General features: G+C 44.4%; 6 protein-coding genes across 10 annotated transcripts in view; 5 read left to right on the top strand and 1 right to left on the bottom strand.

Annotated features, from left to right (window-relative positions):
• Cow (Proteoglycan Cow) overlaps positions 1-26807 on the bottom strand; it is a 46271-nt gene that overhangs the window by 14062 nt on the left and 5402 nt on the right. The gene's annotated exons all lie outside the window — the stretch shown is intronic.
• LOC108129607 (aminoacylase-1-like) lies at positions 9186-11023 on the top strand. The gene is made up of 5 exons (XM_017247741.3): positions 9186-9311; positions 9388-9497; positions 9585-10076; positions 10141-10558; positions 10626-11023. The coding sequence occupies exons 2-5, from the start codon at positions 9407-9409 to the stop codon at positions 10828-10830; spliced, it is 1206 nt and encodes a 401-aa protein (XP_017103230.2). The 5' UTR covers positions 9186-9311; positions 9388-9406; the 3' UTR covers positions 10831-11023.
• On the top strand, positions 12636-14229 carry LOC108129606 (aminoacylase-1A-like). The gene is made up of 4 exons (XM_017247740.3): positions 12636-12851; positions 12914-13405; positions 13465-13882; positions 13942-14229. Exons 1-4 carry the CDS (start codon positions 12761-12763, stop codon positions 14144-14146), a joined length of 1206 nt encoding a protein of 401 aa, XP_017103229.2. The 5' UTR covers positions 12636-12760; the 3' UTR covers positions 14147-14229.
• Positions 14792-16319, top strand: LOC108129608 (aminoacylase-1). Its single transcript, XM_017247743.3, has 4 exons — positions 14792-14940; positions 15001-15489; positions 15549-15966; positions 16029-16319. Exons 1-4 carry the CDS (start codon positions 14850-14852, stop codon positions 16231-16233), a joined length of 1203 nt encoding a protein of 400 aa, XP_017103232.2. The 5' UTR covers positions 14792-14849; the 3' UTR covers positions 16234-16319.
• LOC108129610 (aminoacylase-1) lies at positions 16816-18405 on the top strand. The gene is made up of 4 exons (XM_017247745.3): positions 16816-16964; positions 17028-17516; positions 17569-17986; positions 18052-18405. Exons 1-4 carry the CDS (start codon positions 16883-16885, stop codon positions 18254-18256), a joined length of 1194 nt encoding a protein of 397 aa, XP_017103234.2. The 5' UTR covers positions 16816-16882; the 3' UTR covers positions 18257-18405.
• Positions 18567-20012, top strand: LOC108129609 (aminoacylase-1-like). The gene is made up of 4 exons (XM_017247744.3): positions 18567-18678; positions 18737-19225; positions 19282-19699; positions 19756-20012. Exons 1-4 carry the CDS (start codon positions 18594-18596, stop codon positions 19958-19960), a joined length of 1197 nt encoding a protein of 398 aa, XP_017103233.2. The 5' UTR covers positions 18567-18593; the 3' UTR covers positions 19961-20012.

Raw genomic sequence — 26807 nt, 5'->3', positions numbered from 1 at the left:
ACCCATTCCAAAACAAACGCGGAATTGCTCAAGTGCGAAGTGGCAATTGCGGAACATGGCCCTCCCACATCCGGAGTCAGGACCGCCCCCCTGGACATCCTCTTGATTCCCTCTGGACAACCATTCCACCGCCGTACCCCCCTCCCGGCACCATGTCAGCCAACTGTAATGCAATAAACTCGTCCAGGACGTGGACGCAGGCAATTTGCATGCGTTAAAACGCAATTTGTGCGCGTTTCCTGGCCGCGGTTTGCACGTCCTTCGCGGCCCCTTCAACCACGCCCTCTCCACTACCCGCTTTCCGCCCAGTAGCCGGCCCCAAGCCCACTTAAAGCCGACCTCCTTTTTCACGCCGCCTGAGACTCTTCATTGGGGCATCTTCTTCGGCTTTAATTCGCCAGTGTCCTCTGATTGCGGTGCGTGTGTGTAGGGATGTGGGTAGTGTGCTTGTGTGAATGAAGGTGGATTCTGCGGACAGGTCCCCTGATTGGCCTGGTCGGGAATCCGCGCGGCCTGTCTTTGTGGCACTCCGTTTGTTGGCTTTAATTGCACTGCGTTTGCTGCGGTGGCGGTGCAGGCGTTGGCCATGCGATTGACCTTATTGCGGCTTTTGGCGGCAGCGGGCATGGCGGCAGATGGGGAAGGAAGAGCGCTGCAGCGCGTGATAAACTTGCAACACAGCTGGTCAAATCTGACCCGGTGACATCCCAGGCCAACATTACATTACAAAATGTTACATTGCACAGACAAAAAAAATAAAGGATTTTATCAGAATTTGCTTAAAAAATAGTTTAAAATAGAACTAGTAGAGCCACTTATTTAAGCAGATAATTTAATATAGTACGCAGAAGGACTATAGCAACTACTTTTATAAAAGTCATGAAAAATAATTTAGAATCCACTCACTCTGGAAGCATTTTCCCCAAGTGCAGTTGCACTAAACTGGGTCAAAACAGCAGCTGCCAGTGACTGCTGCGCTTGAAAAATAATGCAACAACACAGCCGGGCAGACAATGCAGAAACTTAAGTGCCACCCCACTTGCCACCCAACACGGTGATCCACCACCCACTCGCTGCCACCCAAAATGCTGCCAAGCGGAAGCCCGGCCGCAACTTCTTGTTCGCGTTGTTTGCAAAAGTTTGCCAGCCGTTTAACCTCTTTGCCAGATTTCTGACTGTTTAAGTGGCTGAGCTTATTAAAGCCCATTTAATTGGGCTCCTTCAGCGGCGCCCGGCAAGTGCAAGTCTTCCACTGCAAAACTTGACCCTAATTTGGTGGGGGGTGGTGGCCAAGCCACCCAACAACCCACTCAGCTTGGCGACTCCCCAACTCCTCCAAATTTCTTAGAACTCCCGGTTCCTGGGAAAATATTTTTAGAGTTCTGGCTCGGGATTCAGATAAGGGCGGCGAGCATTGTTGCTGACGCCATTTTTGCGAGGAGGAGGGACTGCCACCACAATGCAGCTGCCACGCCCCCCGCCCCAGCCGCAGTGTGGCAATCTGTCAAGCTTTAAATTGAATTTACGACTTTGTTTTCGTTGCGGGCTTCATTTCATCTTCTTTTGTTTTCTTCCAGCCAGTGCAGGCAGTGCAGTGGCGGTGCAATTTCTTACGATTCCCTTATTGTTTTCTTTATTTGCCCATCTAGAATAGCAAACATTTTTGTGGTTGCTTGGCTTTCGGACCATGGCTGCGAGGAGACTGCCAATTTTGGTTGCATTATGTAAATGTAATTTTTAAGTTGGGGGGCAACATTCCAAGGCAGTGCCAAGAAAAGCCACGGAGAGAAATTATTTTATTTGAAATGTGGTAAGAACTTGTTAATACTTTCATATTTTTTCAATGTTTTAATAGATATCCTTTCCCCAATCAGGTTTGTCCTCACGGTTGACAACTTTAATCTGATTTGGGATCGTATTTTTTCCGTGCACGTTCACTGCATAACCCCCGAAAATCGATATTTCCCACTGACGGCTTAACCCCTTTATCTAGGCGAACCCAAATCCTTTGTGCTCCATTTAATTTCCACTCATGCATTAATTCATACAGATTTCAGTGGAAGGAATCGAATCGAATCGAATTGAATCGATCGATGGTCATACATTTTCTATCCCGGTGGCCCATAACTCATTGCCGTTCTACTTGCCATACCAACGTACAATCAACGGCTCCCCAAAAAAGAGCTCCAGAAAGGAAATAAAAATTCGCATTAAATCGGCATTGGGCGATGCCATTGCCATTACCATCTATTTTGGAAGTATAAATTGGGAGGGGGAATTTCGAATTGGGCATTGCTCGCTCGAAATTGTTGTAAATTATTCAGCGGACATCAAATGACTGGCAATGAAGCGGTGGGGCTCGTCCAACCAGACAGCCAATCAATATTATATGAACGCGGTTTGCGGGGAAATGTTCTCATATTGCGGCAATTAGGGATCAGGACAAAGTAGTACCAGGAACCGGAGCAGGAGCAGCAGGACACGGAGACCTATCCATTGATATGCTAAATACAGAACCCCACAAAATGACCATCTGACTGACTGACTTCTCGGTTCCTAAATTATGCACTTCACTTGAAAAATGCATTAGCCCGAATCCCGGGATGGCAGATGGCTGCCTGGGAATTTATGTATATGTAACAGGGTTCTATCATGCAAAAATATATATGTACGGATGTCTATGTAGCTGTCCCCGAGCCTCCCAATGGCTATCATCCGGGGCAGCCTCAGTGGGGGCACATAAATTGCACATTTTCGTGCACACAAAATGGTAAATCAATTTCTATTACTATTATGGCCCGGCGTATAGCTCTAAGCCGGCTGTCCGGATTTCGGGCTGGCACATTTCCGGGCAGAGTCCGGCCAAAGTCCCTGGCAGGACGCTGGCAGGAAGCTCAACGGTCGGCGCAACGCAGCGTGCGAATCCATCAATATATAGTTTTGGCTTTGGCTTTTGGCTCAAAGTTTTCAAGTGTCTTTCAGACCAGGAAATTGCATTCTTGTGGGCCAAATGTGTCACAAGGAGAGAGTGGGCTGGCATCGGCAGGTCGAATCCCCTGGGATGGGAAAGTTAATTGCTATCGTAGCCTCTCCGGCCCCGCACTTTTCGATTACACAGTTGTAGAGTCATTAAAAGCCCTGTCACATGCATAAATTACACAATAATCTCATTTTAATGGTTAATTAAATTACCATAACGGTCAGCTGTCAATCTGCTGACATAAATAAAAAGGAATTGGTCGCCGAGTGATTCGTTAAAATGGCAAAAAAAAACTGTGGAAAAATTGCAAAATTGCCGTGCAAATATTTGTGTCAGAAGCAATAAAGATTATGATGCGATTCGTGCATTAAATAAACCATGGCGTGTCCCTGGAGATGTTCCGTGCCTGCTTCCTGCAGGACTATAAACATGCAGCACCTGGCACGTGCTCCAGGCCTAGATGCCCTGGCATGCGGCATGTGGCATGAGCTACGATGCATGAGGCATGTGTGTGGGCGTGGCCCTGGGGCGTTATGTTTATGCATCATAAATGCATTTTGCGGCTTCAGCCGGAGGAGTGAATTCGGGATGGGCCAGTTCGGTGCCACACACCGCATTGCAGTCATAAAACATTTGCAGCAGCAGCGACTACAAAATAGGGAAAATTGCAACAAATTGCAACTGCTAACAAACGACAACATCACATGGTAGTGGTACAGTGTTCTGGCCAACAAAGGCCACTAAAATGTGCTTACCTATGTGGAAGAGATACATCGCCAGATACATAGTTGCAATTCGTATTTATAAACATGCTAGGAAAAAATGAGCAGAGCCAGAGCCACAGCCAGCCAGGAGGAAAACCCCCTAAGGGGAGGAAACCCCAGCCAGGAGGAAAAGCCGCACTCTCGGGAGGATTGTGTTCTGCGGTGAATGCACTCAGAGAAATGTGTTTGTGAATATTTAAGCTGATAGAGTTATATTTTAATAAACAATACAAGCCATTACCATTTGTTTTCTAGCTTTTTAATAGTTCTCCCAAAGCTCCCAGCCAAACACAACATAGTACATTTTTCTGCAACTGCATTTAGCATCTGATTGCTGGGATTTTTTATGGCCTGCATTTGAGAAGAGGAAAGGGCATGGGGCTGCATAAGTTTCAGAGATTGGAACACAAGTTTATTACGAATCCGAGCACATAAACACCGTACCCGGAGGTGCGAAAACCAGATGCCAGGGTCCTGGATAAAGACGAAACTTATGCCAGGATGCAGAGTCTGGGGCAGGCCGGAATTGAAGCAAGCCAACAGCTGGACTGTAAATGCATTACCGAATAAATCGATTATTTGGCCAGAAAAGCCTTTGGTCATTAATCAGTCAGGCATTACTTAGCCAGTAATAGAAACTGCCTGGAACCGGGATATGCGGGTGATGGAGGGATTTCTAAAAGCTTTCAACCACGCCACACACAAAATCCCTCAGAAGATAGGTTTAATGCTCCGCTCCTTAAATGGCAATCCTTTAATAATAAGCACGCCACACCCAGTCACGCTCACTGCCACGCCCACTCACTGGCCTTTGCCCTCGTTCACAACCTCTGTCCATAAAGACGCCCCCAAAGTGCTGTGCATTTTCACCGATTGAATAGTTCAATCAATTAGTTAATTGCAGTCCTGGTAGAATGGAGTGCACACTGCACAAATCGAGGCACTTAGCAGCGGTCATTAGCAGAGTCCCATTCCTATTCCCAGTTCGAGTCCGAATCCTTGTCCGGATGCGAGGCAAGTGATTTCCAGGAAGGAGATGGCTCGCTTGCCAGCTGCCAGTTGCCAGTTTGCCAGGAAACCAGATAGCTGGAAATGACAGTGGCCATGCCCCGAATCCGGTTGGATGGCTGGCTGGATGACACACGTGGTTGTGGATCCTTCGGAGCGACAATTAAAAACACTTTAGCTTCGGCAGGGGACACCCGCCAGCCACCGAAATGAGAATGTCAGTCCAATGAAAAGAAGCCATGGTGGTTGAAAAATATATTCATTATATAAGAATATTTCGCAAAGGTTGTACCAGAAAAAAACCTAAAAGGCAATAAAAATGTTAATTAAAGTTGTCATAAAATTCGAGGAAATATAAAGGTATATTTTGTGGTTTTTATAACAAAAAAAAGTAAGTTTTCACAGGACGAGAGTCCTTTACCCAATTATAAATAATAAATATTGAAAATCCATTCAATAACTTTATTAAATTTTTACATTAAAGGCATGTTTCTTTGCTCTCAAAGGAGTTCCTACGAAAAGTTTTTGTTTCTGAAAATGTTTTTCAAATAAGAGAAAGTATACCCACAGTGGGGCGTGGCTCGGGAGAAATTGTCGCCGCTGACGGTACCGCCCTCGGCCCACCACCCGCCGAAAACTCACAGAGCGCAGAATGAAGTAGCGGAAAATGAAGTTTTTCCGAGTTACATCGGCAAACTCCTAGACAGAGCAAACAAAAACTTTGCAAATTGCAATTCATCGCTCACCCAGAGAACAGTGAAAAGGACCAAAAGGATAACGCTGGGAATGAAGGAAGGGAACCCCAAACAGTTCCACAGGGCGCCTAATAGAAAATAAAAGCGAAGCAAAAATCGTGTTTTATTACCCCGTCTTCCCGCTTTCATTACCGAGCCATTCAGACGGCGCACCCTGGTATCCTGGCACCCTATACCGGCACACAGGACAGCCATTACAACCAGCAAATATGGCGACGGCACCCGGAAGTCGACTGTTGCTGCGGCTCTCTCTTTCTATCCCCCCTCTGTCGCACCGTCGATGCGTCGCTGATGAGAAATGACAGGCAATAATGCCGTTAGCCGTGCTCCATCTGCATTTATCATAACTTTTGTGTGTTATTTGCTTTGATGGCGTCGCCTCTTGGCCCTGCGGCCATTGTTGTTGCTTTTTTGTGCTTGTACGGTGCGGGTATTTGTGCTTGTGTTGCAGGGTTTTGTAATCTCTGTTGCTGTAATTGCCAAGTGCCCCCGCCTGTTGCCGTCTTATCTGGCTTATCGCGCCTTGGTTTCGCATTCATGCCATAAATGCCCCGCCTCGCGGCACACTCGTTGCTTGCGCTCGTAAGTATGCAATAGTTTCTCTCGGCTTCGGTCTTCTGTCTGTTTTCTAAGCTCTTTTTAGTCGCTTGGCGTGTTTTTGCAGCGCAAGAAGCTGGGATCTGGGCGGAAAAAACTTTGCTTTTTGCATTTCCATTTAGACAGTTGGAAAAAAATCTACAACTTGACTGTTTTGACTTGTTGGTCAACCGCTAACAGAAGAGTCAAGGCTCACAGAGCCAAGTTTTACCTAAAAGATAAGACGTATTTTAAATATTTGTACCAAGAGCTCTTACAGAGCCCTCTTCATCCACCTAAACAAGACACTTGATGACCTAAAAACAAAGCTCATACTGCAAATGTCATCTAATTTATGCAGCATCAATACCAATTTGCTTTGCATGAAATTGCAACCAATCAAGCGACCCAAAAATGTAATATAGACCCACAAACGCATTGATAAATAAATATTTGATTTGCTTTATTGCATCAGGCTATTTGGTAGCTGCATAATTGAACGCCGTACACGATTAATTGCAAACTCAAACAAAAGTCGAACATCCATTGAATTATGGGAATTGTGAGTTCCGTGCCCGAGTATTAATATTTCATCAGGGATTTCCACTTTTTTCCACATTATCTGTGTATAATAATTAACTTCAATCATGCGCTAAATGCCGATCAATTAAATTATTGCTGCTAATTATGTAAATACACTTTTTATGCAACAGTTTTTTCGAGAAATGTTTTCCAGTGTCTGTGAAATGGATACGTGCATCCAATTTGCACAGGGCACTGTTTTCAGCATCAGTGCTTTACATTTTGATGACATTTGCACAAGTTCTGAATGAAGGCCTTTTTGGAGCACCGTAGTTCTCATAGTTTTTCGCAACACGCATACGCACTGTTGGCAGTCCACTTTTCCATATCGATGTTCGCCAAAGTGCTTGCCTGAGAGCTCTGTATTTTTTCTGTGAACGCACCTAATGCCTGGCTTTTACACAGAGAACAAATCATGTGCATCGTTGATTGGTAGGATATTTCCAAGCGTACTTTTACTTTCTTCATGACAATATCCATGCAAATTTCATGTTTAAATAATTTATGGCATTTCCCTTACAGGAGATACATTTTTTGGCAACAAGGAAATGCAATATTATCCTCTGTCTGTGTTTATGGAAAAACATACATCAGACCAGAGCTCTTTGGGCCATGCAAACGCATGCCTGCTGGATTGTCCTTGAGCCTTCCCGCCTACATTTCCATGCCGACAAAGTTTGTCAAGGCTTTCCCCACAAAATGAAAGCAAAAATAAAATAACCACTCCGAAAAACAGAAAGAGCTCTGACAGAAAAGCTAAAGCTCAGCAGATTATATCGGTTCCCTTTTGGGAAAAACGCCACATTTGTTGGACCGGTAATGCGTTCATAACGGATTAGTTTCCGCGCCATTCCCACTCCCACTCGCATTCCCGTGTCCGCATCCACGGTATCCTGTTCCTGACGAGGAACGGGAGCTAACAAAGCAAACAGTTGCCAGTTGCGATGCTCGGATAATTGTTACAATATACAAAATTTTCATTTAGTTTATTTGCGCAGCGACAACATGTCAGCACAGCAACAAAAACAACAATGGCAATATCAACAAACTGCCACGCCCACATGTAGCAGCAAGCAGCTAAGCGTGAGTTTTTGTGTGCAGTTTGTACGTTTATTTGACTTATGTGTGCTGGGCTGGTGCACTCCAAAAAAAAGGTTAATATTCGATTTCTAGTAATTGTAATCTATCATGTTAATGCTTCAAAAGTCAATTTATTGTCTTTATTTCCATACAACTTAAGTAGTTTTAAAAACATGAAGCTTTACTATCAGTTTTTGAAATATCTTTAGCAATGTTGGAAAACGCCAAAAGGCAGCCTAAAGCTGATATCCTGTTTTCGATTGAGGAATCCTCAAAAATGTAATATTGATTGAATTTTAATAGATCTAATGACACACCCACTATTTTTTCTCCCTGCAAAACCGTACACACTCGTAAGCATTGAAGCCAATGTTGTATTTGTTGTGTTTGTAGGCTATTTAAAATGCAGACATGTGTAGCCTCCGCAGCCTGGCAGAGTTGTTTTAGTCGCTGATGTTATTGCTGCTGGTGCGCTGGGCTGCCATTAAAATCCCAGCAACATTGTTAATGAACTTTTAATGACTTTCTGTGAGCACAAAAACACACACTCATACGCTCCACACACTAAAACAATATCAACTCCGGGGACCCCCAGGAGTACATGCAATACAAATCTCAGAGCTTCGGTTTTCATTTCGTGTACAACTTTATTTTTTTTTTGTTTCAGTTTGTATATTTTTTGTCGCTTTTACGGTGGCACGTTTTTTAGTGTTGAGCTTCTATGGAAACAAGCGTGAAATCTAAATCTAAAACAAACTTTTGACACACGGCGACAACGCGGGGAGTTGAATTGCAAGTTGCAACTGCAACGGCAACTGCAACCTCATTAATATGCGAAATTTGAAGTGCCAGCAACAGCAACCTCGGGCCTGGAAAGTTGTTTACTTGGCAGTGGAGAAGCGATATGTTTGCCAGTGTGCACTGCATCTTGATTAACAAATCAACTGGAATTGGAATTCGATTGGATGCGATTTGTCGGTAATCGGAAATCAGAGCTCCGGGGCAACCCGCGTTCCGCATCCTGTTTCTCCCGAGGCGGGCACTTTCTACACGATTTAACGACTTACGGGATATAAATCCAGTCAGCCGGATGAATACTAAACAAATTACCATCAAACTGTGCTTAAATAAATGTGAATTAAAAGTAAGTTATGAAATATTTGCTGTAAAACGGTGTATTAAGTAACATTCCAGATGTGAATGAATTTAGCATTAAGTGACGACCAAAAACAGAATATTTAACACGTTTAAAAGTAATAAACCTATTTAGATTAGCCACCAAAATGTAAACAAGGCCTCTGATAAAACGGTTTTATAAGTAAAACCGCAAAGATAAGGATGTTGCTTCGAGTTTATGTTCTTTCTTTATAATTGTTGGCTTTCCTCTCTGTCCATTTCCTTCACTCTCTTTGCCGCTGTTATTTAAACGCCAGCTCGAAAAAATAATCGCACAGTTCGCGTTTATCAATTGGACTGAAACTAGCAAAGTTGAAACCTCCTCAATTTTAAATATTCAAATTCACCACACCAACATCCCGCCGGTAGACATTTCCAGTGTTGTAAAAGGTGAATGATCAGCTGATCTTGTTTGTCCAAACAATCAGCCAACCGGCTAATAATCTTATCAATCAATTAATTTCAGCGCTCAAGTGCATTCCAATATGAGCACCAGCCAGTGGGAAAACAACGAGGAGATCAAGATCTTCCGCGAGTACCTTCGCATACCCACAGTGCATCCCAATGTGGACTACAGTAGGTTTTAATCTATACAACCGAACGATAAGATATATCCGTGATCTTTATGACCTTGTCTTTACGACCCCTGTCTGCTATTTATAGCTGCCTGTACGGAATTTCTTAAACGCCAAGCTGAGAGCCTGGGCCTGCCCGTGGATGTGATCTACCCGGTGAACCAGCAGAATCCCGTGGTGGTGATGAAATGGCTCGGTTCCCAGCCAGAGTTGCCCTCAATTATTCTCAATTCTCACACGGATGTGGTGCCAGTGTTCCCGGAAAAATGGACCCACGACCCCTTCAGCGCAGATCTGGACGCGGAAGGCCGCATCTTTGCCCGCGGCTCCCAGGACATGAAGTGCGTGGGCACTCAGTACCTGGGTGCTGTCCGTGCTCTCAAGGCCCAAGGTTACCAGCCGAAGAGAACTGTCTACCTCACCTACGTCCCCGACGAAGAGGTGGGCGGACACCTGGGCATGCGGGAGCTGGTGAAGAGCGATTACTTTAAGAAGCTCAATGTGGGCTTCAGCTTCGACGAGGGAATCTCCAGCGAAGATGAAAGCTATGCTTTGTACTACGCTGAGAGGACGCTGTGGCGTGAGTTTGGGTTTCTTTCAATCTTTTTTTAAAACTCTTGGCACTCAATCTATTAATCTTCTAGATCTGCGTTTTAAGATCAGCGGCACTGCGGGACACGGTTCCCTGCTTCTGCCCAACACCGCTGGTGAGAAGCTGGACTATGTGGTCCGTAAGCTGATGGACTTCCGCAAATCGCAAGTCAAGCGCCTGGCCAAGGACTCCAATCTAGAGATAGGCGATGTCACCACCGTGAATCTCACCCAGCTGCGAGGCGGAGTCCAGAGCAATGTAGTGCCTCCCCTTCTGGAAGCTGTTTTTGATATTCGCATTGCCGTTACTGTGGATATAGCTGCTTTTGAGAAGCAAATTCGCGACTGGTGCGAGGAGGCAGGCGGCGGCATTGAGCTGGAGTTCGAGATGAAGAATCCCTTTGTGGAGCCCACAAAGATTGATGCTTCGAACGTTTACTGGGTGGCTTTCAAGAAGACATTAGATGATCTGTAAGCTGTAGATTAGGAACAGTGAACGCTAGAACATAGTTTTGAATGCTTATTTTGGTGTTTTCAGTGGCCTTAAGACGCGTGTGCGCGTTTTCCCCGGCGCTACGGACAGTCGTTACGTTCGTCATGCTGGTATTCCAGCTCTAGGCTTTTCACCCATCAACAAGACTCCCCTACTGCTGCACGATCACGATGAATTCCTGCGAGCCGATACCTATTTGCATGGAATCGAGGTCTACAAGAAGCTCATTCCCGCTGTGGCAGATGCCTAAATAAATTTGAAATACAATTTTAAACGCTCGGATTTGTCGCCTTGCATTTATTATTTTTATAAATAAAAATAGTATATAAAAATACAAGTTCTAAATGTATGTATGTCAATAAAATGTTTTAAAGATTTTTGTGTTAAAACTTTAAATGTACAAAGTGTTATCAGAATAGAAACGTTTTAAAATTATAAGCACAGATCCGATTGGTACCTCCTTGCCGGATTCTGTGTGTGGCGAGAAAACCACACAAACCGCGGCTGTTTCACTTATCACCTCGCCAAGAGTCAACAAATGATAAGAGACAGGGGATCTCTTAAAACTAAAGTCCCGTTCTCAGTAGCTCATACCAAACCTTCCTTGAATATAGTTTTTGAATATTTCGAATTTTTTCCAACCACCCCTTAACAATTCGAAATTTACGCTTTTTATTTCTGTGATTAAAGCTCCGAGTAGCTTTATTCCTTATACCAAACCTTTCTTAACTACCATGTGTTAATTTTTTGAATTTTTTCCAAAAGTTACCCCTTAAAAAGTGGGGGAATCGATCTAGAAATCATTTAAGATACTCCGCGGATCAGGATTGGGGAAGATGTAGCCATCACTGTGGACCCTATAAAGGAAAACCCCATTTTCAGGGATCCCATCACGAAATATGAACAAAAAATCAAAAAAAATATTTTGTCTTGGGATTTTGATGCAGAATGGTGGCGAATCGATCCAGAAATCGTTTAAGGTACTCCGCTTGAGAATCGGACAAGGATTGGGAAATATATAGCCATAACTATGGGCCATATAGGAGAAAACCCCAATTTCAAGGGATCCCAGCACGAAAAATGGACAAAAAATCTAAAAAATATTTTTTCTCGGGATTTTGATGCAGAATGGTGGCGAATCGATCCAGAAATCGTTTAAGGTACTCCGCTTGAGAATCGGATTCGAATTGGGAAAGATATAGCCATCACCGTGGGTCATATAGAGGAAAACCCCATTTTCAAGGGATCCCAGCACGAAAAATGGACAAAAAATCTAAAAAATATTTTGTCTCGGGATTTTGATGCAGAATGGAGGCGAATCGATCCAGAAATCGTTTAAGGTACTCCGCTTGAGAATCGGATTCGAATTGGGAAAGATATAGCCATCACCGTGGGTCATATAGAGGAAAACCCCATTTTCAAGGGATCCCAGCACGAAAAATGGACAAAAAATCTAAAAAATATTTTTTCTCGGGATTTTGATGCAGAATGGTGGCGAATCGATCCAGAAATCGTTTAAGGTACTCCGCTTGAGAATCGGATTCGAATTGGGAAAGATATAGCCATCACCGTGGGTCATATAGAGGAAAACCCCATTTTCAAGGGATCCCAGCACGAAAAATGGACAAAAAATCTAAAAAATATTTTTTCTCGGGATTTTGATGCAGAATGGTGGCGAATCGATCCAGAAATCGTTTAAGGTACTCCGCTTGAGAATCGGATTAGAATTGGGAAAGATATAGCCATCACTGTGGGCCATATAGAAGAAAACCCCATTTTCAAGGGATCCCGAAAAATTGACAAAAAATCTAAAAAATATCTTGTCTCCCGCCCGAGGTTAGCTTTGATTTATTTTTTAATAAGTATAAATATTTTGTTTTAGTCGTTAAAGACTCATTTTCTATGTCAATAAAATGTTTGCAAGAGAACGTTGTGTCAAAATCTTATATGTACGAAGTTTTATCAGCCTAAAAACGTTTTAAAATGATAAGCACAGTTTCGATTTCTACCTCCTTGCCAGATTCTGTGGCTACAGGAAAACCACAAAAGCCGCGGCTGTTTCACTTATCACCCCAAGAGTCAACAAATGATAACAGACTCTGGCCCACTGCGAATTTAAGCCCAGGGACGCGGCGCATTAGGGGACAGTCGCTTTATGACAGCCGCGGGTTCAGCTCAAGATGTGCTCTAAACAATGGGAGAACAATGAAGAGATTAACATTTTCCGCGAATACTTGCGAATTCCTTCAGTTCATCCAAATGTTGATTACAGTAAGGACTTTGTGGTGTGCATCTCAAACTAACTGAAATCCAAAGTCCTCTTAATCTTCCAGCTGCCTGTGTGGACTTTCTGAGGCGCCAGGCCTCTTCCTTGAACCTGCCCATGGATGTGGTTCATCCAAAGATGCCCTCGAAGCCTGTTGTTGTTATAAAATGGCAGGGCAGTAGTCCGAACCTTCCCTCAATCATTCTAAACTCTCACATGGATGTGGTCCCTGTATTTAGAGAGAAATGGACCCACGATCCTTTTGCTGCCGAAATGGACGATGAAGGTACGATTTATGCACGAGGGGCACAGGACATGAAGTCCGTGGGCTGCCAGTACTTGGCTGCCATTCGCGCGCTCAAGGCCACAGGATATAGGCCAAAAAGGACGGTCTACCTGACCTATGTCCCGGATGAGGAAACTGGCGGAGACTGTGGAATGGCCGAGCTGGTGAAGGGAGATTACTTTAAAAGCATGAACGTGGGATTCAGCCTGGATGAGGGCATGGCCAGCGAGGACAACACCTATCCCATCTTCTATGCGGAAAGGACTATGTGGAGTAAGTTGAAATTTAAATAACAAAATGTTTAACTATTTTAAACCCTTTGGAACTCTCAGATCTTCGACTGAAGTTCAATGGCACTGCAGGACATGGATCCCTGCTACTGGAAAACACAGCTGCCGAAAAATTTCAGTATGTGCTCGACAAATTGATGGAGTTCCGGCGATCACAAAGCCAAAAGTTGGCAGAAAACCCCTCCCTGGACGTAGGTGATGTGACTTCTTTGAATCTAACCCAGATTCAGGGCGGTGTTCAAAGCAACGTGGTGCCACCTGTCCTAGAAGCACTCTTCGATATCCGAATAGCTATCACGCAGGATTTGGATGAGCTAGAGAAGCAGATACGCGATTGGTGCGATGAAGCCGGTGGCGGAATAGAGCTTCATTTTGAACTTAAGTGTCCCTTCGTAGAGCCCACCAAGATCGATCCCTCGAACCCGTATTGGATGGCCTTTAAAAAAAGCCTAGATGAAATGTGAGTATACAATTACAATTGGATAAACTCATTTTCATTTATATCTTCTCTATTTGCAGTGGCCTCCAAACCCATGAACATGTCTTCCCCGGTGCCACCGATAGCTTCTATGTCCGAGAGGTCGGAATTCCTGCTCTGGGGTTTTCCCCCATTAACAATACTCCGGTGCTGCTCCACGATCATGATGAATACCTGCGGGCAGAGACCTATTTGCACGGCATTCAGATCTACAAGAAGCTAATTCCAGCTCTGGCTGATTCATAAAACATTTCGATTGAAGTGCCACCAACTTTTATTTTTTTAGGCTTTCATATCAATAAACAGCTGAATCAAACATTAAAATTAAATGCTTCGATGTGTATTTTTTTCTTATCATTCAAGAGCTTCCTATCGATTTCGATTCAATGAGTAATGTTTAAACTTTTTACAAACTAGTGATATGTTTAAAAATACAATGCATAAATGGTCTGATTCATAACTTAAATGATTGTATTATAAAAAAACACATAATTGAAACATTGAACCTACAGTATTAACTATTATTAAAAGAACCTCTTTTTGATAGACTAGTCCAACATAGCCCAACAGCCCAACATAGCCCAACATCAAAAATAGGCTACCGTTTCCCTATCAGTCATCTGTTGCCGCAAAAGAACATGAGGTTTTGGTTATATTGAATACTTATTTAATAAAAGAACCTCTTCTTGATAGTGTACGCCAACATATCACCAGAGTGTACCAACTTCGGCCATAGTTTTCTATTGTTTGTACAATATCGAATATAGGCTACCGTTTTCCTATCAGTCATTTGTTGCCGCAAAAGAACATGAGGTTTTGGTTATCAACAGTCATTATTTGATAATAATTTGGAACCGAGGCCATAAAATCAAATTCATATAAATCGAAATAGCACCAGCCATTCGACGGCATTCGAGTTTGGTCACCGAAAGAATCCGCTTCACAAAAAATGAGTACCGAAAAGTGGGAGGACAACGAGGAAATTAAAATATTCCGCGAATATTTGCGTATAGCCACCGTGCAGCCAAATGTGGATTACAGTAAGGATTATATGGCAAGGATTAAATGGGAAAATTATTAAAATCAAATCAATTTAACAGCCGAATGCGTGGAGTTCTTGAAGCGCCAGGCCCACAGCTTGGACCTTCCAGTGGATGTGGTCTACCCCGTGGAGAAAAAGCCAGTGGTGGTCATCAAGTGGGTGGGCAGTGAACCCGAACTGCCCTCCATCATTCTCAACTCACACACTGACGTGGTTCCTGTCTTTCCCGAAAAATGGACCCACGAGCCCTTCAGCGCTGACATTGATGAGGAGGGTCGGATCTTCGCCAGAGGAACTCAGGACATGAAGTCCGTGGGTACTCAGTACTTGGGAGCCATCCGCCTCCTCAAGGCAGCCGGCTTCCAGCCCAAGAGGACCATTAACGTGACCTTTGTGCCAGACGAGGAGATCGGCGGAGAACTGGGCATGCAGGAGTTCGTCAAGACGGAGTACTACAAGAACCTGAATGTGGGCTTCAGCCTGGATGAGGGCGGCACCAGTGAGACTGATTTGTTCTACGTCTTCTATGCCGAGAGGATGCGATGGGGTAAGTCTTTTTGATTTTATAGGACTCAAAGGAATAACTAACACTCCTCATTTCCGCAGGCATGAAGCTCAACTTTGGTGGCACTGCCGGACACGGTTCCATGCTTTTGCCCAACACCGCTGGCGTGAAACTGAACTACGTCCTGAACAAGCTTTCGGAGTTCCGCGAGTCGCAGGTCCAGCGACTGGCTCGGGATCAGACTATTAACATCGGTGACGTCACTACCATCAATCTCACACAGCTCAGTGGCGGCGTTCAGAGCAATGTCGTGCCCCCACACTTCGAGGCTGTCTTCGACATGCGGCTGTCCATCACCCTAGACGTGGTGGCCTTCGAGAAGCAGATCCACGACTGGTGCGAGGAGGCTGGCGGCGGCATCGAGATCACCTTCGACGAGAAGGAACCCTATGTGGAGCCCACCAAGATCGACGACTCGAATCCCTTCTGGGTGGCCTTCAAGGCAGCCACAGACGAGCTGTAGGTTTCACTATGGTAGAGGATTATGGGCAGCATTCTAAAACATTCTCATTATATTTCAGGGGCCTGAACATCTATCCCATTGTCTGTCCCGGAGCCACCGACAGCAGGAACATTCGTGCCCAGGGCATCCCAGCTTTTGGATTCTCTCCCATCCGAAACACCACCATGCGCATCCACGACCACGACGAATTCCTGGGAGCGGATACCTACTTGAAGGGAATTGAGATCTACAAGAAAATTCTGAGCAACCTCGCTAACGTCTAAAACAAATTCGAAATACTGTATGTACTAGGAACTTATCAGAAATAAAGATTAATTAACTTTGCAACAAGTTGATACCAAAATACCAACCGGACCGTATCTTATCTGGGCGGCATTAATGGACATGTTTTTATGGCCAGACACCAAAGAAATCCACAATTGCTATCCTTTTAACAACAGGTAGATACAACTGAGTCAATATTGATAAAATAGTGGGATATTGTAATACTTTGTAGATAAGTTACCAATCGATTAGAAGGAAAGCAATCAATCATCAATGCACTTGAACTTTGGTTATTTTCGTATTTAATGTACTCTACGAATATTCAGATCCATTTAGATCCAGAAACTAACCACAACCATAGTTATTTTTTGTTGTTAAGGGAGCCCCCATTTTAGAAAACTACCGACAAAGAAAGATATCAGAATAACCTCATATTATTAACAAAGTTTTCTTTCTTCAGGCTAAAAACTCTCCATATTTCTGATAAAACTTTTATCACAACCGCAAAAACATTTGATTATCTTGACTATAAACTAGAAACCAACCCACAAGTAAATATATAAAAACCCCTGAGATGCCATACGGCTCTCATTGCCTATTCGGACTTTGTAGACTTCAGTGCAAGACTCTAGCAGCCACTAATCGAAAATGAGTTGGGAGAACAACGAGGAAATTAAAATTTTCCGGGAGTACTTGCGAATTCCCACAGTGCACCCTGATGTGGATTACAGTAAGGATGACGTTTCCACTACCTATAAGACTTATTATTATCTAAATTTTTTGTATTCCGCAGCCTCTTGTGTGGAGTTCCTTAAACGTCAGGCCAACTCCTTGAATCTTCCCGTTGAGGTGGTTTATCCTGCGGAAAAGAAACCAGTGGTGATCATTAAATGGCTGGGTAGCCAACCGGAACTACCGTCGATCATCCTGAACTCCCACACAGATGTGGTTCCTGTATTTCCCGAAAAATGGACTCACGAGCCCTTCGGCGCGGACATAGATTCCGAAGGCAGGATCTTTGCGAGAGGCACTCAGGATATGAAATCTGTGGGAACCCAATATCTAGGAGCCATCCGCCACCTCAAGGCTGGTGGTTTCGAGCCCAAGAGAACGGTCTACGTAACATTCGTTCCGGATGAAGAAATCGGGGGAGCTTTAGGAATGCAGGAGTTTGTGAAGACTGACTTCTACAAGCAAATGAATGTGGGATTCAGCCTGGACGAAGGAGCCACCAGTGAAACTGATGTCCATCACTTATTCTTCGCGGAACGCCTAAGATGGGGTAAGTAGCACTACCCAAAACGAAGGATCTCTTAAAAAGCAAACATTTACAGCTCTTAGACTAAAGTTCACTGGGACCTCAGGACATGGTTCCCTCTTGCTTCCGAATACTGCCGGCGTAAAACTCAGCTATGTAATACAGAAGCTCACAGAGTTCCGGAACTCCCAGGTGGAAGCCTTGGAAAAGGACTCCTCCCTCAGCAAGGGAGACGTGACCACCGTGAATCTCACCCAACTGAGCGGCGGAGTTCAAAGCAATGTGGTTCCTCCCGACTTCGAGGCGATCTTCGACATGCGCCTGGCCATCACCCTGGACTTGGTTTCCTTTGAGAAACAAATCCGAGACTGGTGCGAAGAGGCTGGTGGTGGCATTGAAGTGGATTTCTTCAGGAAGGAGCCCTACGTTGGAGCCACCAAGTTGGATGATTCGAATCCCTTCTGGTTGGCTATTAAAGCGTCTTTCGATGAACTGTGAGTAAAGTTGCCGGTTGTTTAAACCTACATATAATCTGATACATTTTTTTTGACATTCCCAGAGGACTGAAGGTACATCCCATTGTGTGTCCTGGCGCCACAGACAGTCGATACATTCGTCAAAAGGGAACACCAGCTATTGGATTCTCCCCGATCATAAACACCACCATGAGGATCCATGACCATGATGAGTTTATTTCGGCCGATGTATACTTGAGAGGCATTGAAGTATACAAAAATATTATTAGCAAGCTGGCTCAGATATGAAAATTGTAGCTAAAACCCAGAATTTAGTTCTCAGCAGAATGAAAAATGAATTAAAGTAATCTTATCACAAGTTAAATTACACCCATTAACCCGTGTCGTAAAAATCTTACGCCTTTGTGCAATCAATATACTTGATTTTATTCGAAAAAGCTTTATTGTTTTATTTCTTTTATAAAGGTATAAGCTAGATCCGACTCTTCTGATAAAACTTTTATCAATCTTATCACAGTTTCTTATCTGTTAAACGAATATATTTCAGATATAAGTACCAGAAACACTTTTCGACGCTCATTCGCGGTTCACCATCTTGAGAAAGTACACTGAGGAACCTTCAAAAATGGATAAATGGGAAAGCAATGAGGAAATTAAAATTTTCCGGGAATACTTGCGAATCCCATCTGTACATCCTGATATAGATTACAGTGAGATAGACCTTACAATTTCATTAAAACAAACTTTTAAAACCATGAATATTTCAAGCTGCTTGTGTGGAATTCCTGAAACGACAAGCTGACTCCTTGAATCTCCCCGTTGAAGTGGTTTATCCCGTGGAGAAGAAACCAGTGGTGATCATCAAATGGCTGGGCAGCCAGTCGGAACTCTCCTCCATCATACTAAACTCGCACATGGATGTGGTTCCTGTGTTTCCTGACCAGTGGACCCACGAACCCTTTAGCGCGGATATAGATTCCGAGGGCAGGATATTTGCCAGAGGTACCCAGGACATGAAGTCCGTAGGGACGCAGTACCTGGCAGCTATAAGACTTCTGAAGTCGAAGGGCTTCCGACCCAAGAGGACGGTTTACGTGACCTTCGTTCCCGATGAAGAGATCGGAGGTCGTCAGGGAATGGCAGAGTTTGTGAAAACGGAGTACTATCGCAAAATGAACGTGGGCTTCAGTTTGGACGAAGGTGGCACCAGCGACTCTGATGTGCACCATCTCTTCTACGCCGAACGTCTGTTGTGGGGTGAGTGGTTTTCCTGAATATTAAATATCTCTAGAGGAATATAAACCTTTTGATAGGTATCAGATTGAAGTTCAACGGAACCTCCGGCCATGGCTCCCTGTTGTTACCGAACACAGCTGGCGAGAAGCTAAACTATGTTGTGAATAAATTCACAGAATTCCGCACCTCCCAGCTGGATATTTTGGCCAAGGAGCCAAGCCTAACCTTAGGGGACGTTACCACTGTGAACCTCACCCAGATAAGCGGAGGAGTCCAGAGCAACGTGGTGCCTCCTCACTTTGAGGCGGTCTTCGATATGCGTCTGTCCATCACCCTGGATGTGGTTACTTTTGAGAAGCAAATCCGCGGGTGGTGCGAAGAGGCTGGAGGTGGCATTGAGATAGACTTCTATAGGAAGGAGCCTGTGGTGGCAGCCACAAAAATGGACTCTTCGAATCCCTATTGGGTGGCCCTCAAAGCCTCCTTCGACGAACTGTGAGTACTGACGCTCTTCTAAGAAAAAAGCACAAAACTTTATAAAATATTTTCAGGAATTTGAAAGTTCAACCTATTGTGTGTTATGGTGCCACGGACAGTCGCTTCATCCGCGGGCAGGGCACTCCAGCTTTTGGATTCTCTCCAATTATTAATACCCCTGTACGTCTTCATGATCACGATGAATTCGTGTACGCCGATGCCTACTTGAAAGGCATTGAAGTCTACGAAAATATAATCCGAAAGCTGGTAGAAATTTAAGATTACAAATCTCAAGATTGAAATAAAAACGGCACCTTATCTTATCTACAAAGACGTGGGAATTAGAAAGTTTATGAAAAGGTCTGATAACCATATAGTGGGCTAAAAATTAGCATCCAGTGCATATGAGGAGATAAAAAAATTTCGCAACTATAATTGTGCTTATCTCGAAATAAAGGATCTCAAAAAATAAAGTTATCATTGAGTTGGTAAGAGCTATAAACTTTTAATTTTGTTTCCAAAATCAAAGATAATCCTAATATGTTTCGACTTTGCTCAAGGCATTGGAGAAAGACATTTTTACAAGCTACTTCTTTTTCAACCGAGAGAAAACTACTCCTCCTGGGATAAAACCAAGAAAATTCAATCGTTTTTAGATTATTTAAGATTATTATTTATTTGCTCCGTTTACCCAGATAGTCCCTCAGATAGAACTTAAAAAATATTACAACTCTTACTAAAAATACTAGCCACTTCCATGGCTGTGGAAGTGGAACTACGACCCCTTAGCCGCCCATATGGACGAAGTGGCAGGGCATGAAGTGCTTGGGTGGTCAGTACCTGGGGCCAAAAGAGCTCTCCAAAGAACAGGACCAACCATCTCGGACTGTGTACCTATGTGCCAGACCAGGAGATCGGCCGGGAGCAGGGTAGGAAGGTGTTCGTGGAAACCAACTATTTCCGGAAAATAAACGTCGACTTCTGTCTGAACGAAGGCCATGTCAGTCCAACGGAAACCTATCACTATTTCAATGCCGAACGCACTTCCTGGAGAGGGTATTTGGTTTGCTCCCAGGGAAATTACCTTACCATCTCCTTCCAGTTCTTTAATTCACGTTCAACGGCCCCTCCTTCCACTACATCCGACTCGAGCCCATTTCACCCGGTTAGACCATCCACCGCATCCATGACAAGCTGATGGAATTCCGATATTGTGAGCTGGCCCCTTTGCATGCCAATCCCAAATTCGAACTGTGGTGCCATCCACAGGAACATTGTCCCTTCGGACTTTGAAGCCGTGTTCGATATTCGCCTGGCTGTTACCCGGAGTGCTATGGATTTCATAAAGCAGGTCTGCACCAGGTTTCAGGAATTAGGAGGCAATATCCAGATGGAATTTTTTATGACCAACAAGCACCTGGGACCCACGAAGTCTGATGATTGGAGTCCCTACTGGATGGCTTTTAGTGAACTATGAATGAATTGTGTGAATATTTAGAGCTAGAGCTATAATTTTATGCTGATTTTTACAAAGAAAACTCAAGATACATAGAGGCATGTTGTAAGGAGCGGCAGAGGCACGAAGCCCTCGGGTTTCCTCCTATCATTAACACTCCGATCCCGCTGCTCGCCCGCGATAAGTTCGTCCAGGGTGACTTCTACCTGAACGGCATTCAGATCTATAAGAAGCTTATAGCAGCACTGACTTCGGCAGGCGTTTAGTACATACATATATGCTTTGTGTGTGTGTGGAATGTACATAAAGCATACGCCCCGTTGCCCGGATGGACAGAGGGCTGTCATCGCAGTGACAGCATCGTGCAACGAGCTAGCGGGACAAGGCAGGACGAGACAGGGCCAGACCGGGAGTAAGTTTTGTCAGTTAGTCAAACAAAATAAATTTTAAGGCTCTTCACCTGGAAAAAGTGGAGTGCAGGACGAAAAGGACGAAGCGGGGCCTGCATGTCAGTCTCTGCAAATTGTCAGTTGGGCAGCACTTTGGAATGTCTGACATGTGAGTGGTGCCAAGGGCAATAAATTATGCTGGGGGCCGCAGAATGAATAATGGCTACGTGCTTTCAAAACGCAAAAGCGCCCAGGGCGTCCTGCCTCCCCCACTGGGTCGGTTGCAACTGTGACCCGTGCGTGCCGATTAGACATGTTAATGCATGTGTCAGGGCAATGAAATATGTATTGATGGAAGCCCGCAGAGAGTCCTTTTGGGCAACGTATTCGTATGTGGGTAAGTGTGTGTGTGGGCAGGAATTATGACAATTTATCAGGCAAATGTCAGTTGGCTTCAATTACGTGGCAAGAAAAGGAGCAACCGTAGGAGGAGGACCCTGAGCGAGAACCAGAGGAGCTGCATTCCGAATTCTTTCCACGCAATTAACACTGACCATTAGAGGCGGCGCAGCGGCGTCAGTTTGGCATAATGAGTGCAGGCCAGCCCTTTAATGCTACGCCCAGCCACCGCCAGCAACTTAATGCATATCATTTTTACTTTTAATGAGCTCGTGGCAGGTTGCTCCTCCTCACTCATCGCTCCTTCTATCTAGCCTTTTGCGTCTGGTCTTTTTTGCAAAGTGCACTTAATGCAGAAAGTTTTTGCAGCCCACCTGCCACGAACCCACTTGAAAGCTAAAGTTCCGGGCTCCAGTTCTTTCCTGCTTTGCATTTTAAATATCCACTCCTCCCGAAAAAATGTGTGTATGTTAGTGTTTTCGTAGGGAGGGGGCGGAGAAAGTTTGGCAACTTTTACATTTCAATTTTAATTTCTTTGCCCTACACTCGAGGCAAACTTTAAGCCACGCTGCTGGTTCGCTTCGAACCTGAGCAAATTCTTAATGGCCCACTCACACTAATTAGGACTTCCAGAAGTTGCTTGCTGGCCCGTTTAAAGGGCTGCAGGACATTTGCATTTGCATTCGACAGCATCGGTTCCAACAGCGATTTTTTATTGCCGGCCGAAGTTTATGACAAATAAAATCCAACACAATTACCATAAAGAAGGAAAAAACTGGTTGCCAATTAAATTCAATTTACTTGTGACTGCTGCGGCTCGATGTCCTGCGCCCTGAGTTGGAAGCCCACAAACATTATGGCCCTACAATTAAAATCCAAGATTAAACGAGCTAAGGCTTGTCTCTGCTTTTAGTATGTATTTTACACTTGAAAAAAATCTATTTTTGTAAAGCCCAAAGCGTAGCTTGCCACTGAAATGGATCTAATAGTTCTCTCAGTGTATTTTATATATTTAACTAAGGGGCAACAAAGTGTCCTTTATGTGACACACAGGCAATTGCCTGCGCCTTGTTTCCCATTGTTGCCACAGCTGCACAGTGGGCCGCACAGGCCGCCCAGGTGTCCATGGCGAATATAAATTAATTTTGAATTAGAAGAGATCCCGGAAAAAGAAGACTACCTCTCGAGTGGAGGTTAATATGCCATAGATCAAAGTCAAGCTCTAGAGGGAGACCCATTTTCCAGCAACCCTCTCTGCCCATCCAGGCTCTACCCGGGCTGAATATCCTTTCTAAAGGATAATAAACGTAAGTCAGCAGCAGCTGACTGAAAAGTGTCATTAAAGCCCAAGCACGCCCACACACGCACTCACACACGCTTAATAAAGTCAATTGAAGCCTCCGCTGCGAGTGTGAGTGTGTGGGGCAAATAATTTATTTTGTCGTTAAGCTTAACTCCGTGCCGCACAAGGAGAAAGCAGTTGGCAAAAAAAAGCCAAGAAGAGAGGCAAACTAATTAACTTGTTTAGCGCCAGAGCCGCACAATTTCTACGCTTCGCAGCTTAAGCTTAAGCGCCGCTCCCGCAACTAATGAGCTTCTGGGCGGAGCTAGTGCGTGATTGTGGCTGTATGGGTAAGTGCTGTGTGTGTGTGTGGGTGTTGGTGACATTACGAGCGGAGAGTCGGGAGAATTCTTCTAAAAAGTTTGCGCCTGATTAAGCCCTTGCGGCCATGGCCATAAGTGGTAGCGTGGGCTTGGGAAATGGTTTTGGCAGTTCGGCCAAGTTTAAGAATTTAACGAGCTTAGGTTTTCAAAATATACAAATTTAAGAAAATACTTTTAATGTTGACTTTAGCGTAGCTCTACTGTCGCAGTCGCTGAGCAAACTTTATTGCATACGCCCAGGCGCAATATGAGACCGTGGCGGAAATGGCTTTGCAAGTCAGGCCAAAAAAGGCAACAGTGAGAAACATGGCAAAGCAAAGCAAAAGCAAGTTTACTCGCTGCTTATATGCAGCAGCTTTCAGCTGTTTTTCTGCTGCTTTTCTGTTGCTTTTCCGATGCTTTTCTGCCGCTACTGGTGCTGCGCATCAACGCGTCGCGACTTGGTGTCGTCGGCATGGGCCAGCAATTGCAATTTCATTTCCGGTTTCTAGCTCTTTATTCGAGCTGCTTTCGCCATTGCGTTTTATTTTTGAGCAATAAGTATTTTTTGGCTGGCGCTGCTGGCTCTGCTGTTTCAACTTCTGTTTTTGTTTTGTTTGGGCTCTTGTGCAGACTTTCGCACAGATACGGTGAAATTCTTGCATAAACTTTTGGCAGCAGTCAGCAGGAGTTGGGAGGGGCTCCCACCAGGGGTACTGGAGCGAACCTAGATAGCGAAGGCATCTAATTGAAACAGAGCAAAGGAATGCACCGAATGGGGGTGGAGCACCGAAGTAACAAAGTGCAACAGGAAGTGGGAACAGCAGCTGAAATTGAATTTGCCACGAAAATGCAAAGTGAGCTGAAATAAAAATTTAATTTTCTCTTCCTTCGTGATTGGAGTGCTGCGGAAAGTGTCTTAAACAAACAAACTACACAAGGAAATTATTAGGGAATTCAAGACCGGCGCCGGCCTTCTCAATCAACTGTCATTGGCCCTAACTTTTCAAAGTTTAGATCTGTTTTTCCACTTATCATTGTCAGATACGAAATTCTAAGAGTCTTCTGTGTCGAAAGTCCAATGGCTAATTGCAACTTGAATGGGAAACTTTGCCACTTTTATTATCTTCCTCTTTTTTTTTTTTGGGTTTCACTTACTGTGTTTACTTTGGCCCAAGAGGCATTTCATCATTGCCCTTTGCCGCAGGCGAACACTGCGTATACGCAATATTATTTTTACAACTGTCAGCAGTCGTTACCCGGCAAAAAAGTTTCCTGCTCCCAACTTTCAAACCGAGAATAAACTTTCGTTGACAATTTGTCAGGGATTTTTGACTATTTCCCAAGGAGTCGACCGACTGGCCGACGAGACTGACTTGGCTGACTTGGCAGAAGAGCGGGAGAGACACTTTTCGGAATTTGATAACTGCCGGAAGAACTTTAGCCCAGCTTTTAGTTTAGTTTTTTTGTTAAGGACATAATATCCATCTTGCTGGCAGACTAGAGGGGCTCCAGCAACTAATTGCATAATTTGTATGCAGGATTTTGCAGGCTGAATACAATTTCTTTGGCCCGCACACGCCCCCATTATGGAATAAAAGGAAAGAAACTACTTTTATGTGCAACGTTTCGTTTTTGGCTTTTGGGTTTTGGTTTTCTTACGTTTCGTTTCGTTCCGAAGAGCCTCCATTGTGTTTTGCTTTTATGCCGTAAATTATTATCGCCTCCCTGCCTCCACCTCCCCTGATGCCGCATTGCCGCTCCTGCAACGTGTTACATATCCTACCCTCTTCATTTTCAGCTTGCGAACTGTTATTATCTGTCTCCTTGCTCGTTCGTACATTTACGGTCCTTTTCCCTCCTAAAATTCGTTAAAGCCGAGTGTATCCTTTTCGGTGCACGTGTATGTGTGTGTGAGCCTGAGTTATCGCATACAAGCTATAAACTCACAGTCGAAGTAGCGAACGTTATAATTTATTTATGGTAATGCGTACGCGCACACACACACACAGCCATACAGCAACATAGCGACTCAGGGACAGGAGCAAAGCCAGAAGAAAGGATCCTGCGACTCTGCAGTGTCTCTGGGAAAAAGTTTTATGTGCGCACTACCAACCACACCCGAAAAGTCGTTTCGTTTAACGTCCATGCCGAATCCCTTTATCTTGCTTTTAATTTTTCCACGGCACCTTGCAGCTAAAATATTAAATCAACTTTTTCGTCCTTTTACGGTACAACATTCCTTCTCTTGTATGTACGTTCAACTCAAGCCTCCACGATGTCAAATGTCAATCAGAACATGAAGGGAAATTTAATATAGCAAATTGTAATGTCAAGAATGTTCGTTCGTCAACACAAACTCAATATCAAGATGAGAGTTTTTCGTGGAAAGTCATGTAAGCATCGAGCCAATGGCCGCCGGCAAGTTGTTTTTCATGCCAAGGTCGGATTACGTATACGCAGTGTGCGCCGAGCAAATATCTTTTGACTTCATTTTCGGATGGAATGGAAAAATGTTGTGCGTCAACCGCAGACAGGCCATACAAACAATTAATATGCATAATTTGTAACTGTTTTCGTCGTCGTCGTCGTCGACGGCGTCGTCTCGTCTTGAAATCACAGCCAGCAGCAAGCTGTCAGCATTCGCAGCTCCTTGAGTCCTTCGGCCATAAATAATGACAGCTTAACAGGCTGGCACTCGGTAGACCATGCGACATTCCATCTGACATGTGCTTAGCTGCCATAAAGCCTAATGCCGATGGCATGCCATAGCAATGGCCCCATTGTGTTGAGTAATTGATAGGCCCGAGCACGGACCCGGGTGACAGTTTCGGGCGACAGATTCGCATCTTCGATTTGGGCCAAACGGATAACCATAGCATCTAAGCACGGCCCAACCGAAGTCGAAGCTGAAGCCGAAGCCCCTTGAAAACTCATTAGTTGCAATATGTGGACCAGAAACTGGACCAGATCTCCTTTGTCCGGGCATCATCTTGCTGCTATTAATTAAAATTGCACACATATCTCGCAGCCTGACTGGGGCTATGAAAATTTAATATTTCCCAGCCAGTAAATACAGATGTTGCTGGTGAAGCAAACAAGAACTGACAAACTCACACACGCCAAGCTCGTCTTACATAATCAGTTAAGTGGCACACATATACGTGCACCTAGGGACGAAAAAATAGGTCCGGAAAGCTTATGATTTATTAAGAAGACGTTGTCGGAACTGATAGTT

The sequence above is a fragment of the Drosophila bipectinata genome, chromosome 3R (genome assembly GCF_030179905.1).
Source record: "Drosophila bipectinata strain 14024-0381.07 chromosome 3R, DbipHiC1v2, whole genome shotgun sequence".
In the NCBI taxonomy this organism is placed as follows: Eukaryota; Metazoa; Arthropoda; class Insecta; order Diptera; family Drosophilidae; genus Drosophila; species Drosophila bipectinata.
The sequence above is the reverse complement of the archived record's forward strand: the minus strand, read 5'-3'. Positions and strand labels throughout refer to the sequence as shown.

Excerpts from the sequence above, each read along its gene's own strand:
- LOC108129606 (XM_017247740.3), top strand. The coding sequence starts at position 12,761 with ATGTGCTCTAAACAATGGGAGAACAATGAAGAGATTAACATTTTCCGC. Across the intron at positions 12,852-12,913 it reads TCATCCAAATGTTGATTACA|CTGCCTGTGTGGACTTTCTG; the intron begins GTAAGGACTTTG and ends TTAATCTTCCAG. Across the intron at positions 13,406-13,464 it reads TGCGGAAAGGACTATGTGGA|ATCTTCGACTGAAGTTCAAT; the intron begins GTAAGTTGAAAT and ends TGGAACTCTCAG.
- LOC108129607 (XM_017247741.3), top strand. The coding sequence starts at position 9,407 with ATGAGCACCAGCCAGTGGGAAAACAACGAGGAGATCAAGATCTTCCGC. Across the intron at positions 9,498-9,584 it reads GCATCCCAATGTGGACTACA|CTGCCTGTACGGAATTTCTT; the intron begins GTAGGTTTTAAT and ends TGCTATTTATAG. Across the intron at positions 10,077-10,140 it reads CGCTGAGAGGACGCTGTGGC|ATCTGCGTTTTAAGATCAGC; the intron begins GTGAGTTTGGGT and ends TTAATCTTCTAG.
- LOC108129608 (XM_017247743.3), top strand. The coding sequence starts at position 14,850 with ATGAGTACCGAAAAGTGGGAGGACAACGAGGAAATTAAAATATTCCGC. Across the intron at positions 14,941-15,000 it reads GCAGCCAAATGTGGATTACA|CCGAATGCGTGGAGTTCTTG; the intron begins GTAAGGATTATA and ends TCAATTTAACAG. Across the intron at positions 15,967-16,028 it reads AAGGCAGCCACAGACGAGCT|GGGCCTGAACATCTATCCCA; the intron begins GTAGGTTTCACT and ends ATTATATTTCAG.
- LOC108129609 (XM_017247744.3), top strand. The coding sequence starts at position 18,594 with ATGGATAAATGGGAAAGCAATGAGGAAATTAAAATTTTCCGGGAATAC. Across the intron at positions 18,679-18,736 it reads ACATCCTGATATAGATTACA|CTGCTTGTGTGGAATTCCTG; the intron begins GTGAGATAGACC and ends GAATATTTCAAG. Across the intron at positions 19,700-19,755 it reads AAAGCCTCCTTCGACGAACT|GAATTTGAAAGTTCAACCTA; the intron begins GTGAGTACTGAC and ends AAATATTTTCAG.
- LOC108129610 (XM_017247745.3), top strand. The coding sequence starts at position 16,883 with ATGAGTTGGGAGAACAACGAGGAAATTAAAATTTTCCGGGAGTACTTG. Across the intron at positions 17,517-17,568 it reads CGCGGAACGCCTAAGATGGG|CTCTTAGACTAAAGTTCACT; the intron begins GTAAGTAGCACT and ends AAACATTTACAG. Across the intron at positions 17,987-18,051 it reads AAAGCGTCTTTCGATGAACT|AGGACTGAAGGTACATCCCA; the intron begins GTGAGTAAAGTT and ends TGACATTCCCAG.